Raw genomic sequence first — 18935 nt, 5'->3', positions numbered from 1 at the left:
ATGGAATACTACTCAGCCATAAAGAATGAGAAACTGGAGACATTTATAGCTAAATGGATCCACATTTATTTCACTCTTAAGTGAAATAAATAGGTCACACGTGTAAATACCGAATAGTTTCCTTGATGTGAGAAACTGAAAGTGTAAATAAGGATCAAAATGTATAATAGATAATGTGAAATAGGAAGAAGAGGGGCAAAGTGGAAGGGGAAGTGGGAGGGGTAGGGGAAAGGAAAGAAGGGAAAGGAATAAATATGAGAAAAGGAAAAAAATGGAAACAAAATCTTTGTTAATAGGGAGGGGTGGATAGGATGAAGGGAGGGCAGGGGAATGGGCAAAAAATAAGAGCCAAGATACATCATGTAAAGGTACAAACTCCCAATAATGAATGTCAGCATATTATATACCTAAAATGTACCAATAAAATTAATGGAAAAAAATTCCTCAACAAGACATTGGCAAACAGAATGCAGCAAATTATAAAAAAGACCATACATCATGACAAAGTAGGCTTTGATCAAGGGACACAGGGATGGTTCAGCATATGCAAATCAATAAATATAATTTACACTACATAATAAGAAGCAAGGAGAAAAATAACATGATCATTTCAATAGATGCATAAAAAGCATTTGATAAAATCCAACATCCATTTATGATAAAAACACTAAAGAAAATAAACATAGAAGGTCTTTATCTCAATCTGATGAATGTCAGTTATGACAAATCAACAATTAACATCATATTAAATGGATAAAACCTGAAAGCTTTCCTGTAAAACAGACAAGACAAGGATGTCCACTATTATCACTCCTGTGCAATATTGTTCTTGAAACATTAGCCAGAGCAATTAGGCAAGCCAAAGAAATTAAAAAGATATGAATAGAGGAGGAAGACATTAAATTATCATTATTTGTAGATGGTATGATACACTATATAGAAGATTTCAAAACCTCCATCAAAAGACTCCTAGAATTAATAACCAATTCAGTAGCATAGTAGCATACACAGTCAACTCTCAAAAATCAATAGTATTCCTATATACTAATAATAAACTCACTGAGATAAAAGTTACAGAAACAATAATTTTCACAGTGGCATCAATTAAAATGAAGTCTTAGGAATCAACCTAACCATGGAAGTGAAAGACCTCAACAGTGGCAATTACAGTACTCTGAAAAAGGAAATCAAAGAGGATATCAGAAAATGGAAAGATATCCACTTTTCCTGGATAGGAAAAACCAGTTAAGTCAAAGTGGGTGTACTTCCAAAACTCGTATACAGATTTAATGCAATCTCAATCATCATCACAATAACATTCCTCACAAAACTAGAGAAACCAATCTTAAAATTCATATGGAACCCGAAGAGACCAAAATTACCAAAAGTAATTTTGGGCAACACAGTAAAACCAGGAGACATCAAAATCCCAGACTTCTAGTTATACCAAAAAGCTACAGTATTAAAAACACCATGGTATGGTAAAAAACAAACTGACTTGTGAATGAATGGAACAAAATAGAGGATGCAGAAACAACTCCAGGTACCCGCGGCTGCCTGATCTTAGACAAAGTGGCCAAATACTTGCTGGAGGAAAGATAGACTTTAATAAATCGTGCTGGGAAAACTGATTTTCCACATGCAGAAGATTGAACCTAGACCTATATCACTCATCATGTACTAAATTAAAAACAAAGTTGATCAAAGATCTAAATATTAAAATGGGAACAATCTGTTGGAAGACAAAATAGATAAAACTCTTGAAGACACAGACATGGGCAAAGTTTTCTGAATAGATCATCAGTTCTACAAGAAATAAAATCAAAAAATCAACAAATGGGATTGTATCAAATTAAAAAGCTTCCGCATAGCAAAGAAAACCACCAATAGAGTGAAGAGATAACCCAAAGAATGGGGAAAAAATTTGACAGCTACTTATCAGACAAAAGACTGACATCTAGAATATGTAAAGAACTGAAAAAATTAGAACCACCCAATTTTAAAGAGCCACTGAAAAATGGGCATAAATAAACAGACACTTCTCAGATGAAGAAATATCCAATTTTCAACTTCTTTGGCCCCTCAAGAAATGCAAATTTAAAAAACACAGAGGTTCCATCTTACTCCAGAAAGAATGGGTATATTCAAGAAATCAAATAACAAATGCTGTAGAATCTGCAGGAAAAAAGGAACTCTTCTCAATTATTGCTGCAAATGTGAACTGGTAAAACCACTATGAAAATCAGTATGGAGAGTCCTCAAAAAACTAAAAATAGAAATTCCATTTGATTCAGCTATTCCCCTACTAGTTATCTTTGCAGTAGTGTTAAAGACATCCTATTACAGTGATACATGCATATCCAGGTTTATAGCAGCACGATTCATAGTAACTAAATCTTGGAAGCAGCCTAAGTGTCCATCAACAGATGGTGTTATGGCTTGTGTCTAGATGTCCCCCCAAAGCTTCATGCAGTCATAGGTGGGGCTTTTTGGAGGTGTCTGGATCTTGGGTGTGTGATGCAAAGATTAAGGCTCTCCCACCCTGTGTGCGTGTGCTATCCACCCTAAGGTCTGGTAGCCTGGATAGAATACAAGGGACAGAAAGAGAGCTGTTGCCATTGCTTTCTGCTTGCTGCTTTCTGTCTGCCCTGCTTTGCCATGAACTATTTTTCCTCTGTGATGCCCCTCTACCATGCCACTTTCCCTTGGAGCCAACCAACTGTGGACTGAAACCTCTATAACCTGTGAGCTACAAAGAATCTTTCTTCCTTTAACCTGGAGTGTTGAGTATTTTGTCTCAGCAATGAGAAAAGTAACTAAGACAAATGGATAAAGAAAATGTGTTATCTATACACAATAGAGTATTACTCTGCCATAAAGAAGGATAAACTTAAGTAATTTGTAGGAAAATGAATGTACCTTGAGACCATAATGTTAAGTGAAGTAAATGAGACATACAACCTGAAAGATCACATGGTTTGTCTTATATGAAAAACCCAATATATAAATAAAGTGTAAAATAAAAGATATATAATAGAAAACATTGATATGGATCTTTGGCATATGGGAAAGGAACCAAGAAATAGAAGGAGGGGGCTAGAAGGGGAGGGAGATGAGATTAAAAATGGGGGTATTATTTTCCCCATTCCCCTGCCCTCCCTTCAATCCCTTCACCCCTACCTATTTACAAAGACTTTGTTTCCATTTTTTTCATTTTCTCATATTTATTCCTTTCCTTTCAATTCCCAATGATGAATGCCATCATATTGTATACTAAAAATGTAACAAAAAAATTAATGAATTAAAAAATGGGGGCATTATGAAGTGCTTCATAAATGTGCCATATCCCTATGAGGAATATGACCATTATATACTACAAATACTACATATATATATATATATACATATATATATATATGTATATATATGTATATATATATGGGGTCTAAGAGATACAGGGAGGGGGAAGGAAGGAAGAGAGGGGATTAAAAAAAGAATTAAGAAATGTTAAAAAAAAAACCCAAATATTTGGACTATCGGGATTCAACAAGGACTTGTGAATGCCAAAGTGGTATGAAGTTTATTCAAAGAAAAAAACAACAGAAAATGTCTCAAACCTAGAAAGAGATACAAGTATTCAGGTAGGGGAAGGTCAAAGGTCAACAGTCAAATTTAACACAAAAAATGGAGAAACATCCCTTCATGTATTTGAAGAATCAATATTATTAAAATACTGTATCTACCAAGCAATCTACAGATTCAATGGAATCCCTATCAAAATATCAATAGCATTCTTCAAAAAAGCTAGAAAAACTACCCTAATATTTATATGGAACCACAAAATAAAACTGAATACCCAAAGCCATCTTGAATAAAAGGAACAAAGCAGAGTGCAGTAGTACTACACTACTTGACTTCAAAACATATTGCAAAGGTACTGTCTTAGTTACTTTTTTCTCACTGCTAAGACAAAATGCCTGGCATCCATTGTTAAAGGAGGAAAGGCTTCTTTGCCTCACAGCTTGTAGAGGTTTCAGTCTATAATTGTCTGGGACCAAGACAGGGTGACAGGACAGAGGGGCAACGCAGAGGAAAAACAATCTGTGGCAAAGCAGGGCAGGCAGAAGACAGCAGGCACCAAGCAGCAAGTGACAGGCAGCGATCCTCTGTCCTTTATATCTTATCCAGGCTACCTAACCTTAGGCCACGTAACGCTCACACCAAGGGTGGGGCAGCCTTAATCTTACCTTCACACCATGAATAAATCCCACCATCACACATGCTAGATCCAGCCACCTCCAAAAAGACCTTGGATCATATAGTGATTGTAGTTTTAATTTTTTCAGGAACTTACATACTGTTTTTCATAATGGCTGTGCTAATCAACATTCCCACAAATACTGTAAAGGGATTCACTTTTCTACCCATTCTTAGCAGCACTTATTATTTTTAGTGATTTTTTATAATAGCGATTCTTCCTGAAGTGAGGTGGTATCTCATTGTGATCTTGATTTACATTTCTCTGATTAGTGATGCTGAGCATTTTTTAATATATCTGATTGCCATTTGTCTTCTTTTGAGGAATATCTATTTAGGACCTTCATCCATTTTTAATCTGGCTATTTTTTCTATTTCTTTTTTTTTCTCTTGAAATTTTAGCATTCCTTATATATTCTGGATATCAACCCCTTGTAAGATGTAGAGTCTGCAAATATTTTCCCCCATTCTATTTTTCCCCCACTATCTCTTCACTCTGTTGAATTTTTTCTTTGCTATACAGAAACTTTTTCATCTGATATAATCCCATTTCTCTATGTTTGCTTTGGTTTGCTGTTGTTTTCGGGTCTTCTCCAAAAATTCTTTGTCAATCCCAATGTCATGAAGCATTTTCCCTATTTCCAGTTCTATTTAATGAACTGGAGATCATTATGTTATTTGAAATAAGCTGCACACAGTAACACAAGCGCTTCATCATCTCACTGAAACGTGGAATCTAAAAAAGGTGATTTCATAAAAAGTGAGATTAGAATGGTGGTTACCAGAAATTGGGGAGTGTAGGCAGGGAAGAGATGAGGAAACCACGTTCAATGGGTACAAAGTTAAAGTTACAGTGATTCTTGGGAGCAAGAATATGTGGTGTACTACTACACAATAGGGTAATTATAGACAACAATAATGTATTGGGTATTATATAACAACTAGAAGAGAGGATGTTGAATGTTCTCACCACAAAGGCATAATAAATGTTTGAGGAGACAGATATACTTAATCTGATTTAAACATTACATAATGTATACACATTTTAAACATTGTGTACAGTCCATTGATATGTAGAATTTTGTTTATATCAGTTAAAAATCAATTTAATTATAAAAATACATTTTAAAATTATTTAGAAAGAGGTGGAAAAGACTTTGCTTTTCTACTCTAGCTCCATTTGTGAGAAAGAGGGAGGGGTACCATTTCCCAGGGAGTGAATTGCTCCCATTTGTAATGATAGTGATGAGGAACTGGAAAAAGAGTTTAGCAGAGTGGAAAGATGAGATAATAGAATTTGGGGCTGTAAAAGGAGGGTGATTGCCTGCATTTTACCTCTAGATAATAATTCTTAGGCAGGTCAACTCACTTTCTTCACCCATATAATTGCAATAAGGTCTTACTCTCTTTTTTGCTTGGCTCCTCTGAACCAGCTTTGTATCTTACAGAAGTGCTTTTAATCAAGGGAGCCGGTCATTGCAGAAAAGAGTAAGAATTAAGAAAATGGACTCTGACTTTGTTAGCTGGGTAACTTTGGACTAGTTACATCTTTCTATGCCTTTTCTTCACTATTAAATGAAAATAATAGCACTCACATCACAGAGCTGCATTAAAACTTAAATGAGAGCCAGGGATTTAGCTCAGGGTTCCGGCACCTGCCTTGCAAGCACAAGGTCCCAAGTTCGATCCCCAGTACCAAAAAAAAAAAAAAAACTTAAATGAGATCAAGTAGATACCAATCTTAGTACAGTGGATGTATGAGGCATAACAACTTCTAAATAAAGACAAAGGTATTTATGATGACATGAAAGGTCCTAATAAATTATCTGCATGCCTATGTTTATGTATAATAAATATCATGTTCTTTTTGTCTAAGACCAGATTGTCTTCATTAAGAAAAACAATGAAGGGAGTATGCATAGTTCAGAAAATGCTTTTGGTGTTTATTCACTAATAAATTTCCCTATGTGTGAAAATGGAGAGGCTTCCAAATATAAAATTACTTAACATCTGTGGGAAGTATGGTTTAGGTTTCCCTGGGAACTGAAGGTCTATAGAATCCTATGAAAGAATGAACTCCAACTCTCATGTACATTTGGCTCCAACAGTGTTCACAGTACCTGTACAAAAATCCTTGTTGTTCACCTCCACCTACCATATGCAAAACTGTATAGTGTCTCAATTGTTGTGGCTCAGATCCAGCATAGACTATTCAGTCTTGTGTTGGGACCATGAGAGCCCCAGGCTAGCAGTCAAAATATCATAACTGTAAGATTATGTAGTTATTCTCTGCTTCTTCCCTAGATTCATTCTCTGCCCTTTTCTATGCCCAGGGAAGCTGAAGAGTATCGAGTCTATCTACTACCATTACCCTTTTACTTCTATTTGAGTTCAAATTGTGGGAGAGAGGTTAGCAGAAAACCAGGGGGCAGGAATCAAGAGGGGTTAGTAGAATGATCCTGCCCATTTCACCCCTATCTGTTACCTTCCTATGTTCTTCCAAGGCCACAGCTCTTGACAGACTCCTTTCACTCTTCCTAGGTTCAAGTGACACTGCTCCTTCTCTCTGCTGCAGGCCTAGGGATGATAATTGGCAGCTTCCTCCCTTATTGATTCCTGCAGCCCTGCCCATACCTCTGTAAATAAACTCTTCATTCAACTCTCTTACATTCAACCTTTGAGTATAACTTGTTTTGAGCTAAACTTAGTAATGTTTACACATGCTACCCTAACCCATTTCTCTACTTGGCATTCACTGCAATAGCTCCCATACTGTAAATCATGGTAACAGTTGTTTGTTATCCTTTGTAAGTACTAGTATCTGTAATGATTGGCCTTTGTTCCCAAAAGTAAATAATATTTATATATTCTGAAAATACTTTATTGCATGTGCTATTTAAACCTTTACCTTTCTTTCCATTTACTCTTATTAGTTGGGGTAGAGGGGGTTCTTACTTATTTTTAGCAGTTGGGGAAGGTAAATTACTTCTGACACCTGTTGATAGAAATCCATGGAAATTAGGGATATATAGAGCAACATCTCTGAATTATTTAATTTTGGGTCTGTTGATTCTTACTGAAATATTTAATACCAAAATTTGGAATAAAATCCCATCCCTTTCCTTATCCCCAATCCTGGTACTGACTGAGGTCAAAATGCATTTGACACCGTGCTGAGTTACCTTGTACCATACAACATCGGGCTCTTGATCGGACTTTTTAAAATCATCCATGTCTGGGCAGGAAATCTCCTTTCTTTTAGTGACTTCAGATTTTTCTAAGTAGCGGATCCTGCTATTGTAGCACAGGCCTGATTCATTCTCTGCAACGGTCAAGGACATTGACACCTTCATGCAATATGTAGAGTTTCTGTTGGAATAGAGAAATAACAAAATGGCTTCATTGAATGTTTACAAATTTTTGTTCTCTATATATTTCAAGCATATTGACATTTCCATTTAGGGCATTTCCTGGAAATCAGAAACAACATCAGAACAGTACGCAGCACTTTTCTACTTCAACTGACATGATGATATGAATAAAATGTTAATGTGGACATCTGGCCATAAAGTAGCTACTAATTTACATAGGAGAGATATACCCACCCACTAAACTATAATATAGTGAGGATTTTTCCCAGTAGCAAATATTGTCACACTGAAAATCTCAAAGTAAACACTTGTGAGAAAGTTTCCATAATTATTGTAGCTATTTCTACAGTTTCTCTGTGGCTATTCTTTTAAAAGCTATTCTAGGGATGGTTGAATGTTACCATCGATTTCTAAGCCAAAATGACCTTTACAAAAAGCATATCAACATAGAGAGGATATCTGTTAAATTTATACAACTTTAAAAGTATTTATTAAAATGTGCCAAGGAACAAATTTTGGGCTCCCATTAAGAAAAAAAAAATCTACCATTTGATCAGTTGGAATTAATTTTACTCAACAATAGCATCACTTGGTCCAGAGGAAGGGGCTTCCCGGCCACCATCCCTCCCGCTGCTTCCAGCCCAGAGGAAGGGGATTCTGGGCCACCATCCCTCCCACCACTCCCAGCCCAGAGGAATGGGCTTCTGAGCCACTGTCCCACTGCTCATGGTCCAGAGGAAGGGTCTTGCTGGCCACCATCCCTCCTGCCTCTCACAGCCCAGGGGAAGGGGCTTCTGGGCCACCATCCCTCCCGCCACTCCAGGCCCAGAGGTAGGGGCTTCTGAGCTCCCATGTCACTGCTCCTGGTCCAGAGGAAGGGGCTTCCGGGCCACCATCCTTCCTGCCTCTCCCAGCCCCTGTCTCACCTCTCCCAGCTCAGAGGAGGTGATCCGAACAGGGCCAACAGCACCACAACCGCCCCCACAGTCGAAATGAGAAAACACATAAATAAGTCTCAAAACCAGACTTCCAGATCACCTACAGCAACCCCAAAGGGAAATGAGATGGAACACTCTGATACTCAAACACCTGGACCCACTGAACTGGCAACAAAAGGGGATCTGGAAAAAATGAAATCAGAAATAATTTCTCAGATGACAGGAGAAATTGTGCTCCTAGTGTAAGACATGATTAATAAATCTAGAGAGGAGATGAGGAACATGATGGAATCCCAACATAAGAAACAAATGGAATCCATAAAACAGATGCAAATAGATTTCCAGGACATGAAAAACTCCATTGAAAGTCTACACAGTAGAATGAGCCAATGTGAGGACAGAATTTCAGATATAGAAGATAAGATTGCAATTAGTGACCAGGAACAGAAAAATTGCTTCAAAATTATAAGGGAACATGAGAAATCAATCCAGCAGCTGCTAGATGATGCAAAGAAGAATAACATAAGACTGATTGGGCTCAATGAAGAAACAGGAGAGAGTGCAGATGACATAAAAAATCTCTTCACAGAAATAATGGCAGAAAACTTCCCAAGCAGGGGAAAAGGGCTTGACATACAGATAAGTGAGGCATATAGGACTCCAAATAGCCTTGATCAAAAAAAATCTACACATAGGCATATAATTGTTAAGCTTCCAGAAACACAACAGAAGAACAAAGTTCTCCAAGCAGTCAGAGAAAAGAAACAAATCACATACAAAGGAAAGTCCATCAGAATCACAGCAGAATTCTCAACACAAACCATCAAGGCAAGAAGAGCTTGGAGTGACATATTCCAAGCCCTAAAAGAGAACAGCCTCCAACCCAGATTGATGTACCCTGCAAAACTATCTTTCAAAATGGATGGAGAAATAAGGTACTTTCATGACAAAGAGCATCTTAGGAACATTGTGAATACCAAACCAGCACTCCAAAGAATTTTACACAATATCCTAGGAACAGACATTGAGGATCACAACCCCAGGGAACAAAGCAGAATGAACCCATCTGGCATTACAGAAATTAAATGTCAATGGCGAGAACCCAACAAAAAGAAAGAGTCATGGCAATGACAAGTCAATATGTTTCAGTTATAACCATCAATGTTAATGGTATCAATTCATCAATCAAAAGAAATAGACTGGCAGAATGGGTCAAGAAGCAAAATCCAACAATATGCTGCATACAAGAAACACACTTAATTCAAAAGGAAACTCATAGACTGAAAGTTAAAGGGTGGAAAACAATACTCCATGCAACAGGAACCTGAAAAAAAGCAGGAGTGGCTATCCTCTTGGCAGATCAAGTAGATTTCAAACCAACACTAATTAAGAGAGATGAAGAAGGACACTACATCCTTGTAAAGGGAACAATCCAAGAAGAAGAGATGACAATCATGAATATCTATGCACCAAACACTAGTGCACCCAACTATATAAAACAAATACTAATCGACATGAAAAGCCATATATGCACTAATACAATTGTAGTGGGGGACCTCAACACCCCACTGTCACAAATAGATAGATCAAGTAGACTAAAAATAAGGAATGAAATACTAGAACTCAATCGAACTCTTGAACAAATGAACTTAACAGATGTTTACAGAGTCTTCCACCCCACAAAATCACAATACACATTCTTCTCAGCTGTACATAGGTCATTCTCAAAAATAGACCACATAGAAATAGAACATGTTTAAGTAAGTGCAAAGGAATTGAATTTATCCCCTGTATATTATCAGACCATAGTGCGATGAAATTGGAGATCCATAGCAAAAGAAACTCAAAAAATTTCATAAACAGGTGGAAATTGAACAACACACTTCTGAATAACCAATGGGTCACAGAGGAAATTAAAGAAGAAATCAGACAGTTCCTTCAATTAAATGACAATGACAATACAACATATTGGAATCTATGGGACACAATGAAAGCAGTCTTACGAGGGAAATTCATAGCAGTGAATAAACGTATTAGGAACCCAGAACAAGCCCCATTAAACAACCTGATGCTGAACCTCAAGCTTCTAGAAAAAGAAGAGCAGGACAACCCCAAAGCTCATACAAGGGAGGAAATTATAAAGATCGGAGGAGAAATCAATGCAATGGAGACTAAGAGAATGATACAAAAACTCAATGAAGCCAAGAGTTGGTTCTTCCAAAGAATCAACAAAATTGACAAGCCTTTAGCCAACCTTGTCAGAAAAAGGAAAGAAAAGACCCAAATCCATGCAATTAGGAATGAAAAGGGTGATATGACAACAGACCCAGCAGAAATCCAGATGATCATCAATACCTACTTGCAGAACCTATATGCCAATAAGATAGACAACACAGAAGAAATGGACAGTTTCCTAGATACACATGAATTACCAAAGTTGAACGAAGAAGACCTAAAAATTCTGAACAACCAATGATTTCAACCAATTTCAACAATTTCAACCAATGAAATTGAAAATGTAATGAAAAACTTATCAACTAAGAAAAGCCTGGGCACTGATGGCTTCACTGCTGAATTCTATAAGACATGTAGAGAGGAACTCCTGCCACTACTGTTTAAGCTCTTCAGTGAAATTGAAAGGGAAGCAATACTCCCAAATTCATTCCTGGAAGCAAGCATCACCTTGATCCCCAAAGCAGAGAAAGACCCAAGTGAAAAAGAGAACTATAGGCCAATCACACTAATGAACATAGATGCAAAAATCCTTAATAAGATACTGGCAAACAGAATGCAGAAGATCATCAAGAAGATCATACACCCTCATCAAGTGGGATTCATCCCAGGGATGCAGGGATGGTTCAATATACACAAATCAATCAATGTAATACACTATATCAACAGAGCCAAGGACAAAAACCATATGATTATCTCCATAGACGCAGAAAAAGCATTTGACAAAATCCAACATGCATTTATGATAAAAACCCTACAAAAAATTGGAATAGATGGTCTCTACCTCAAACTGATAAAAGCCATCTATGAAAAACCAACAGCCAATATCATCCTAAATGGTCAAAAACTGAAATCCTTCACACTCAAATCAGGAACAAGACAAGGATGTCCACTATCACCACTCTTGTTCAATATAGTTCTGGAAACATTAGCCATGGCAATTAGACAAGAGAAAGAAATAAAAGTAATAAAGATAGGTAATGAAGAAGTCAAATTGTCATTATTTGCAAATCACATGATACTCTATATAAAAGACCCCAAGAACTCCACCAAAAGTCTTCTAGACTTAATAACCAAATTCAGTCAAGTAGCTGGTTACAAGGTCAAGACACAAAAATCAATAGCTTTCTTCTACACCAATGACAGACTCACTGAGAGAGAAATAGAGCAAATAATTCCTTTCACAATATCATCCAAAAAACTGAAATACCTAGGAATCATCCTAACAAAAGAAATCGAAGACCTCTTCTCTGAAAACTATGGCACTCTGAAAAGAGAGATTGAAGATGATTTCAGAAAATGGACAGACATCCCCTACTCCTGGGTAGGAAGGATCAATATAGTGAAAATGGCCATACTTCCAAAACTGCTATATAGATTTAATGCAATTCCAATTGAGATCCCAGCAGCATACTTCATGGACCTTGAGAAAACAATCCAAAAATTCATTTGGAACAAGAAGAGACCCAGAATAGCAAAAGCAATTCTAGGTAACCGAGATATGGCAGGGGGTATCACAATCCCCAACTTGAAACTATACTACAAAGCTACTATGATAAAAACAGCATGGTACTTGCAAAGACACAGACCTGAGGACCAGTGGAACAGATTAGAAGATGCAGAAACAATGCCAGACACACTTAGCCATCTCATCTTTGATAATGGAGCCAAACAGCCTCACTGGAGGAAAGATAGCCTCTTTAATAAATGGTGCTGGAAAAATTGAGCTTCAAATTGCCAAAGATTAAAACTAGACCTATATCTCTTACCATGCACTAAACTAAAATCAAAATGAATTAAAGATCTAAATATTAGAATAGAATCTCTGAACCAGTTGGAACAGAGGTTAGGTAGAACTCTTGAAAACATCGGTGTAGGAAAAGATTTTATGAACAAAACCTCAGTTGCCCATGAACTAGCACAAACAATCAACAAGTGGGATCTCTTCTTATTAAAAAGCTTCTGCACAGCAAAAGAAACCACCAGCAATGTGAAGAGACCACCCATAATGTGGGAGAAAATCTTCACCTGCTCTTCCTTAGACAAAGGTCTACTACCTCAAATCTATAAAGAACTTAAAAAGATCAGACCTCCCAAATTTAAAGACCCAATTCAAAAATGGGCATCTGAAATGAACAGACATTTCTCAGACAAAGAAGTAGAAATAGCAAGTAAATACATGAAAACATGTTCAATATCACTGGTCCTTCAAGAGATGCAAATGAAAACAATGCTGAGATTTCACTTCATTTCAGAAAGAATGGCTGCTCTCATGAAATCAACCAATAACAAATGCTGGCGGGGCTGTGGGGAAAGAGGAACCCTGCTCCACTGCTGGTGGGAGTGTAGACTGGTGCAACCACTATGGAAATCAATATGGAGATACCTCAAAGAACTAGGACTGGAAGTCCCATTTGACCCTGCTATTCCACTGCTGGGGATTTTCCCCAAAGAATTAAAAGAATCTTACCACAGCGATATATGTGCACCCATGTTCATAGCAGCACAGTTTATGATAGCTAAAACTTGGAAACAGCCCAAATGCCCATCAACTGGAGACTGGATAAAGAAAGTGTGGTTTTTTTTATAAAATGGCCATAAAAATGAGAAATTAGAGACATTTATAGCTACGTGGATGCACATTGAGGTGATACTCTTAAGTGAAGTAAATAGGACACACATGTATGAATACCAAATAGTTTCTCTGGTGTGAGAAACTAAAAATGTAAATAACGACTAAAATGTATAATAGGTAATGTGAAATAGGAAGAAAAGGGGCAAAGGGCAAGGAAGTGAGAGGGCTAGGGGAAAGGATAGAAGGGAATGGTATTAATATGAGAAAATGGAAAAATAGGAACAAAATCTTTGTAAATAGGGAGAAATGGAGGGGTTGTAGGGAGTCCTGGGCAAGGGTGAAAAATAAGAAACGAGAGAGACTATGTAAAGGTGCAAATTTCCAATGATGAATGTCATTATATTGTATACCTAAAATGTACCAATGATTAGAATGAATAATCGATAATGCAAAATAGGAAGAAAAGGTCCAAAGCAGTATGATTAGTGGGAGGGGCAGGGGAAAGGAAAGAAGGTAAAGGAAAAATGATGAGAAATGGAAAAAATGGAAATGAAGTCTTTGTAAATAGGGAAGGGTGGAGGGGGTGAAGGTAGGGCTAGGAATGGGGAAAAAATAAGAACCAAGATGCATTATGTAAAGGTACAATTCCCAGTGAGAAATATAATTGTGTTGTATACCTAAAATGTACCAATAAAAGAATTTAACAACAAAAAAACAATAGCATCACTACAAAAGCATTTCAATGTTGAGTTTTATCATTAGGCAAATTTAGAAGTTGGACATTAATTGGCTAACTCATTATGTGAGTGTAAATTCTGCCATAATGTATATGGTTAGTGCTTTCTCAATAATGTGAGTTCAAAAAATATATTTTATTAACTACAAAGAAATTAATTAATTAAATATTTTGCCTTCATTTCTCAATGCACATACCATGACTTTTCCCTGACCTGCACCAGAATATGTCAACTACCCAAAAGAAAATTGAAATGTGTGGGAAAGAGATCAGAAGCATCTTGGTAAGACTAAGAAAATCAGCCACAAATCTTGGTAGTATTTAATCTTTATGGAAGAAATTTCAGAACTTTATCTGTTTTAAACACTAATAGAGATATGCTGCCAAAAATATAAAGTACCAAGGCTAGCAATACAAAATTTATTTTTTTTAATCAGCAAGTGGTAACAGTCCTAACAGATGGAATCAGCATGACAAACACGAATTTTAAGATGACACCAGATGATTGGAACTATGCATACTCACTCATTGAATTTTCACACTATCATAGACATCATACAAATAAACAATAATACAGATGTCCATGTGCTTTGAAATTACAAACTAAGATAATAAGAATGACTTTTACTTGGGTTTCTAGTAAAGCTAATTACTAGCAAGTGTTCTTGAATATGCCTGGGAAAGGGTCTTCTGAGAAACATGCTAACAAAGCACTCCAATTCTGAAGTTAAAGTGCAACTTCATTACACCATGTAGATTGTAGGATATTGGTTTCCTCTCTTCCTATTGTGGGTTGCTGAAACCTTAAAGGCACAAGTTATGCTACTTGGGATCAAATTAAAGAACCTTTCATACTCTTGTCAGATGTTGGGCAATCTTTTTAAGTTAATGAATCTAAAGCCACATTTAAGTAAAAATCTCAGGAAAAAGGAAAAAAGTTTGGCTCAATCAATTTAGCTCTTCTTTACCATGTTGTAAATACATCAATGTTAAAAGTTTTAAAGTTTCCTTGCCTTTACATGTATGATCTGATTCATTATAACACTCTCTTTTTCATTCACTAAGGTACAGCCACGATGGTATTTTTCTGTTCTTTGAACATTCTAAGTCTATTCAAACTATAGGCCTTTGTACTTACTCTTCTCTCTGACCTCTAACATTTGTTTATTGGTAAGCATAAGCTAATAATGGCAAATTGTTGCTCTATCCTTGGAATCAAAATGAATAATTGGGTCAACATTAGTTGATTAAATGTGTGGACATCAAAAAGTATGCGTTCAAGAGATAAGTCATCTTTGTTATACATTTGCATCAACTCCGTATGGAGTTGGTTCAGGTGTATGATTGGTCAAATATCAAGTTTCTTGTATAAATATGACCTAGATAATTTGCAGGTGTTCTTGGATCTCTATTCAGGGAATGATTACCTAAGTTTTGTGCATCATTATAATGAGAAGGAATAAATATTCGGGTTATAGCCAGCAGGGAAGGAGGACTGGGACAGGTACAGGGCAGGGAATAGAGGGAAGATAAAGAACCACATGTTTTAAAAGGTATTCAACATGTAAGAGAGGGAAATACCTCTTCTAGATATCCGTTCCAAACACTTCTTTTTTTTTTCCTTAAATTCTTTTATTGGTACATTTTAGGTATACAATACATTTAAATTTATCATTGGATGCTTGTACCTGTACATGATGTATCTTGGTTCTTATTTTTTTCCCCATTACCTGTGTGCCCTTAACCCCCTCCACCCTTCCCTATTTACATAGACTTCATTTCCATTTTTTTTCTTTTCTCATAATTTTTCCTTTCCCTTCTTTCCTTTCCCCTTCGCCACCCACTTTTCCTACCCCTTTGGACCTTTCCTTCCTATTTCAAATTATCAATTATTTGTTTTAATCATTTTAATCCTTATTTACTTTCAGTTTCCCACACTAGAGAAACTATTCGGTATTTGCACATGTGTGTCCTATTTATTTCACTTAAGAGTATGGCCTCAATGTGCATCCATTTAGCTATAAATGTCTATAGTTTCTCATTCTTTATGGCTGAATAGTACTCCATTTTATTAAAAAACCACATCTTCTTTATCCAGTTTACAGTTGATGGGCACTTGGGCTGTTTCCAAGCTTTAGCTATTACAAACTGTGCCGCTATAAACATGGGTGAATCTATATCGTTGTGGTATTTTTAAATTTTTAATTCTTTTGGGAAAATACCCAGCAGGGGAATAGCTGGGTCAAATGGGAACTCTAGCCCTAGTTCTTTGAGGTATCTCCATACTGATTTCCACAGTGGTTGCACCAGTCTGCACTCCCACCAACAATGGAGACCAAACACTTCTTAATGTTATAGACTTGGATCATATCGGCCCTATGACATTACTTTATACAGAGAAGAGACTTGTACATGTCTTCCCAATGTTATGTTATACCCCCATGGAAAGAGAATTTTTTTTGGCCAGAGATCTCAATAATAGAAGGAACAGGGAGAATATCCAATTCTCTGAAAGAAGCTCATAATCCCAAATGCAATTATTTCTGGGCAGAAAATAGAGTAAAATAAAGGACAAGCCTACTATAGTGGTTTCTAAACAAAGTGTCAACTACCTTGACTTTGGACAAGTTACTTAACCTCAGTAAATTTCAGTTCCATCATTTGAAAAAATGAGAGTAAGAAGCTATTTTTGATGGCCCACTAGAGGTGGGAAACAGGAATTCCTTTTATTATATAACTATGAGCAAAAATAGATTTACATTTTTATTTGGAATGATTAAAATACCTGATATCGGGCCAACGATTTAGCTCAGTGGTTCTGCTGCCTGCCCCGCAAGTCCAAGGTCCTGAGTTTAATCCCCAGTATATATAAAAAAAAAAAACCTGACCTCTCAAGACCATTGTAATTGTTAAATGAAATAACGCATATGAAGCAACTAATACAGTATCTGGCACATGATAAGTATTCAAAAATGGTAGCCAGAATTGGAATTGTTAATATTACTAGTGTGATTATATACTGTATATTGTAAATAAATAATAATTTGTATGTGATGTAATAATCATGAACAATGGTGACTATATTAAAAACAACAGATAGGCAGCAATGGGTTAAGATAGGTCGCTGGGTGAAGAGTGCTGCTTAACAAGAAAGATGCTGGAAGAGGTTGAGTTTGGTACAAATGTCCGTGCAGGTCTTAAAAGGATCAAAAAGATACACTGACTTAGAAACAAAAATAAGTGAATTGAGCGATGAGAGAGCAGCTATGACAGGAAGGAACTCCCAGGTACTATAAGTACTAGCTACTAATCAAAGACCAGAACCTTGGAGGTCAAAGGGTTAGCAAAGTTTCACTAAACCTCTGAGAGCTTCTTAGACAAATCCCTTTTATTATAATAAAGCTCAGATCTCAAGGCAAGTTTTTCAGGCACAAGAAAATGATGCTCTTATGTGAACACTCTTCAACCTTCCCAAAGTATAAATGATATAGGCCAGTGATGAAGAAGCTTTGAGCTTTCAATGATACAAGCAGCCCTCTGTGGCACACATGCCATAGGTTCATCACCACTAATATAAGTCATGCCAGAAGCACTGGAATTAACTTGGGGGTGGCAATAGGGCAAGGAACTCATCATCAGGATGGCTGATGGATTGAAGGAAGAATTGTTTCAGTTCTTCCTAGTCCTTAATGACAAAAAACTTTAGCCAAGGGCCCTGCATGTATTCATTTCTGCTCTGTTCAATGGCACAGTAATAACTGCTGACAAATTGCTTGTTAACCCATGATATGAAGTCATTGATGATGACCAATGTCCCTAGAACTCAAAGAAAGGACCTGATTTGAGTCTTGCTGTCACTATAATTGACCTAGCAGAGGTGAGACCAAGGCTTTCTGACAGTCTGAGACCAGGGTTGATTTTTATTAGTCATGTAATCCAGCCCTGGAGCAGTTCCTGCTAACAATCTTGCATTATTTAGATTGTATTTTGCAAAATGCCCTAGGCAAATTCTATTTAAAATATTTCCTGCAACTGAGACCTAAAAATGTTACTTTTCTTTCATTAGGTACAATTAGAGCCCTACAAGGTCCAGTAGGCAGACTGACAAGTATTCAAGAGTAGGGATTGTACTTTTTTTCTCCCTTCCCTTTACATTCTGAGGAGGACAAGGAACACATTCAGATTTAAAGTAAGAAAAAGTCCTTCACCATGATACTGTAGCAAAGACTTAAAATCACTTGTAATCTTTCCAAGTAGTGTCCCTCAGTGTCCATAGGGTTTTGGTTCCATGTTCCCTACACCTTCCTTCACACACAGAAATCTTCAGATGCCCATGTCTTTTGTAGAAAATAGCATTTGCATATAACTCATGCATATAATACCATATACTTTGTCATCTTTAGATGAATTATAATCCTAAAAAAATGTAAATGTTAAGTAAGTAGTTGTTATGCTTTATCATCTAGGAAATAATGACAAGGGGAAAGTCTGTACATGTTTAGAACAAATTTAATCATTTTATTTCAAGTATATTTGCTCTATTGTTGGTTGAGTACACAGCTGCAGAACCCATAAATATGGAAAGCTGGCTTCTATTTCTATATCTCTTATTGTACTTAATTCTACCAAGAACCAGGGAAATGGCCAGGTAGGTATCAACTAAAAGGGAAAGAACATAAACATAGAGAGGACAAACAACTTTGTGAAGCTGATATAACTGATCAGTAGTTTAGAAACAAAGTCTTTTTATCAGCTGCTAGCCTCTGGCTACTCTCAAAATTGATGTTAACACTTCTTTACAGTCAAATGAACTTGTGGTTATCCAT

General features: G+C 36.6%; 1 protein-coding gene across 2 annotated transcripts in view; it reads right to left on the bottom strand.

Moving 5' to 3' along the window:
• Positions 1–18935, bottom strand: part of Il1rapl2 (interleukin 1 receptor accessory protein like 2) — a 647009-nt gene that overhangs the window by 597807 nt on the left and 30267 nt on the right. For both annotated transcript variants that reach the window (XM_021241626.2, XM_087196707.1), the window contains exon 2: positions 7440–7626. In XM_021241626.2, the coding sequence (XP_021097285.2) occupies positions 7440–7626 (187 nt within the window). The remainder of the gene's footprint in view (positions 1–7439; positions 7627–18935) is intronic.

The sequence above is a fragment of the Heterocephalus glaber genome, unplaced genomic scaffold (genome assembly GCF_053883595.1).
Source record: "Heterocephalus glaber isolate CG9 unplaced genomic scaffold, H.glaber_assembly_v1.0 deba00001613, whole genome shotgun sequence".
In the NCBI taxonomy this organism is placed as follows: domain Eukaryota; kingdom Metazoa; phylum Chordata; class Mammalia; order Rodentia; family Bathyergidae; genus Heterocephalus; species Heterocephalus glaber.
Note: the sequence above shows the minus strand (reverse complement) of the source record. Positions and strands in the feature narration are given on the sequence as shown.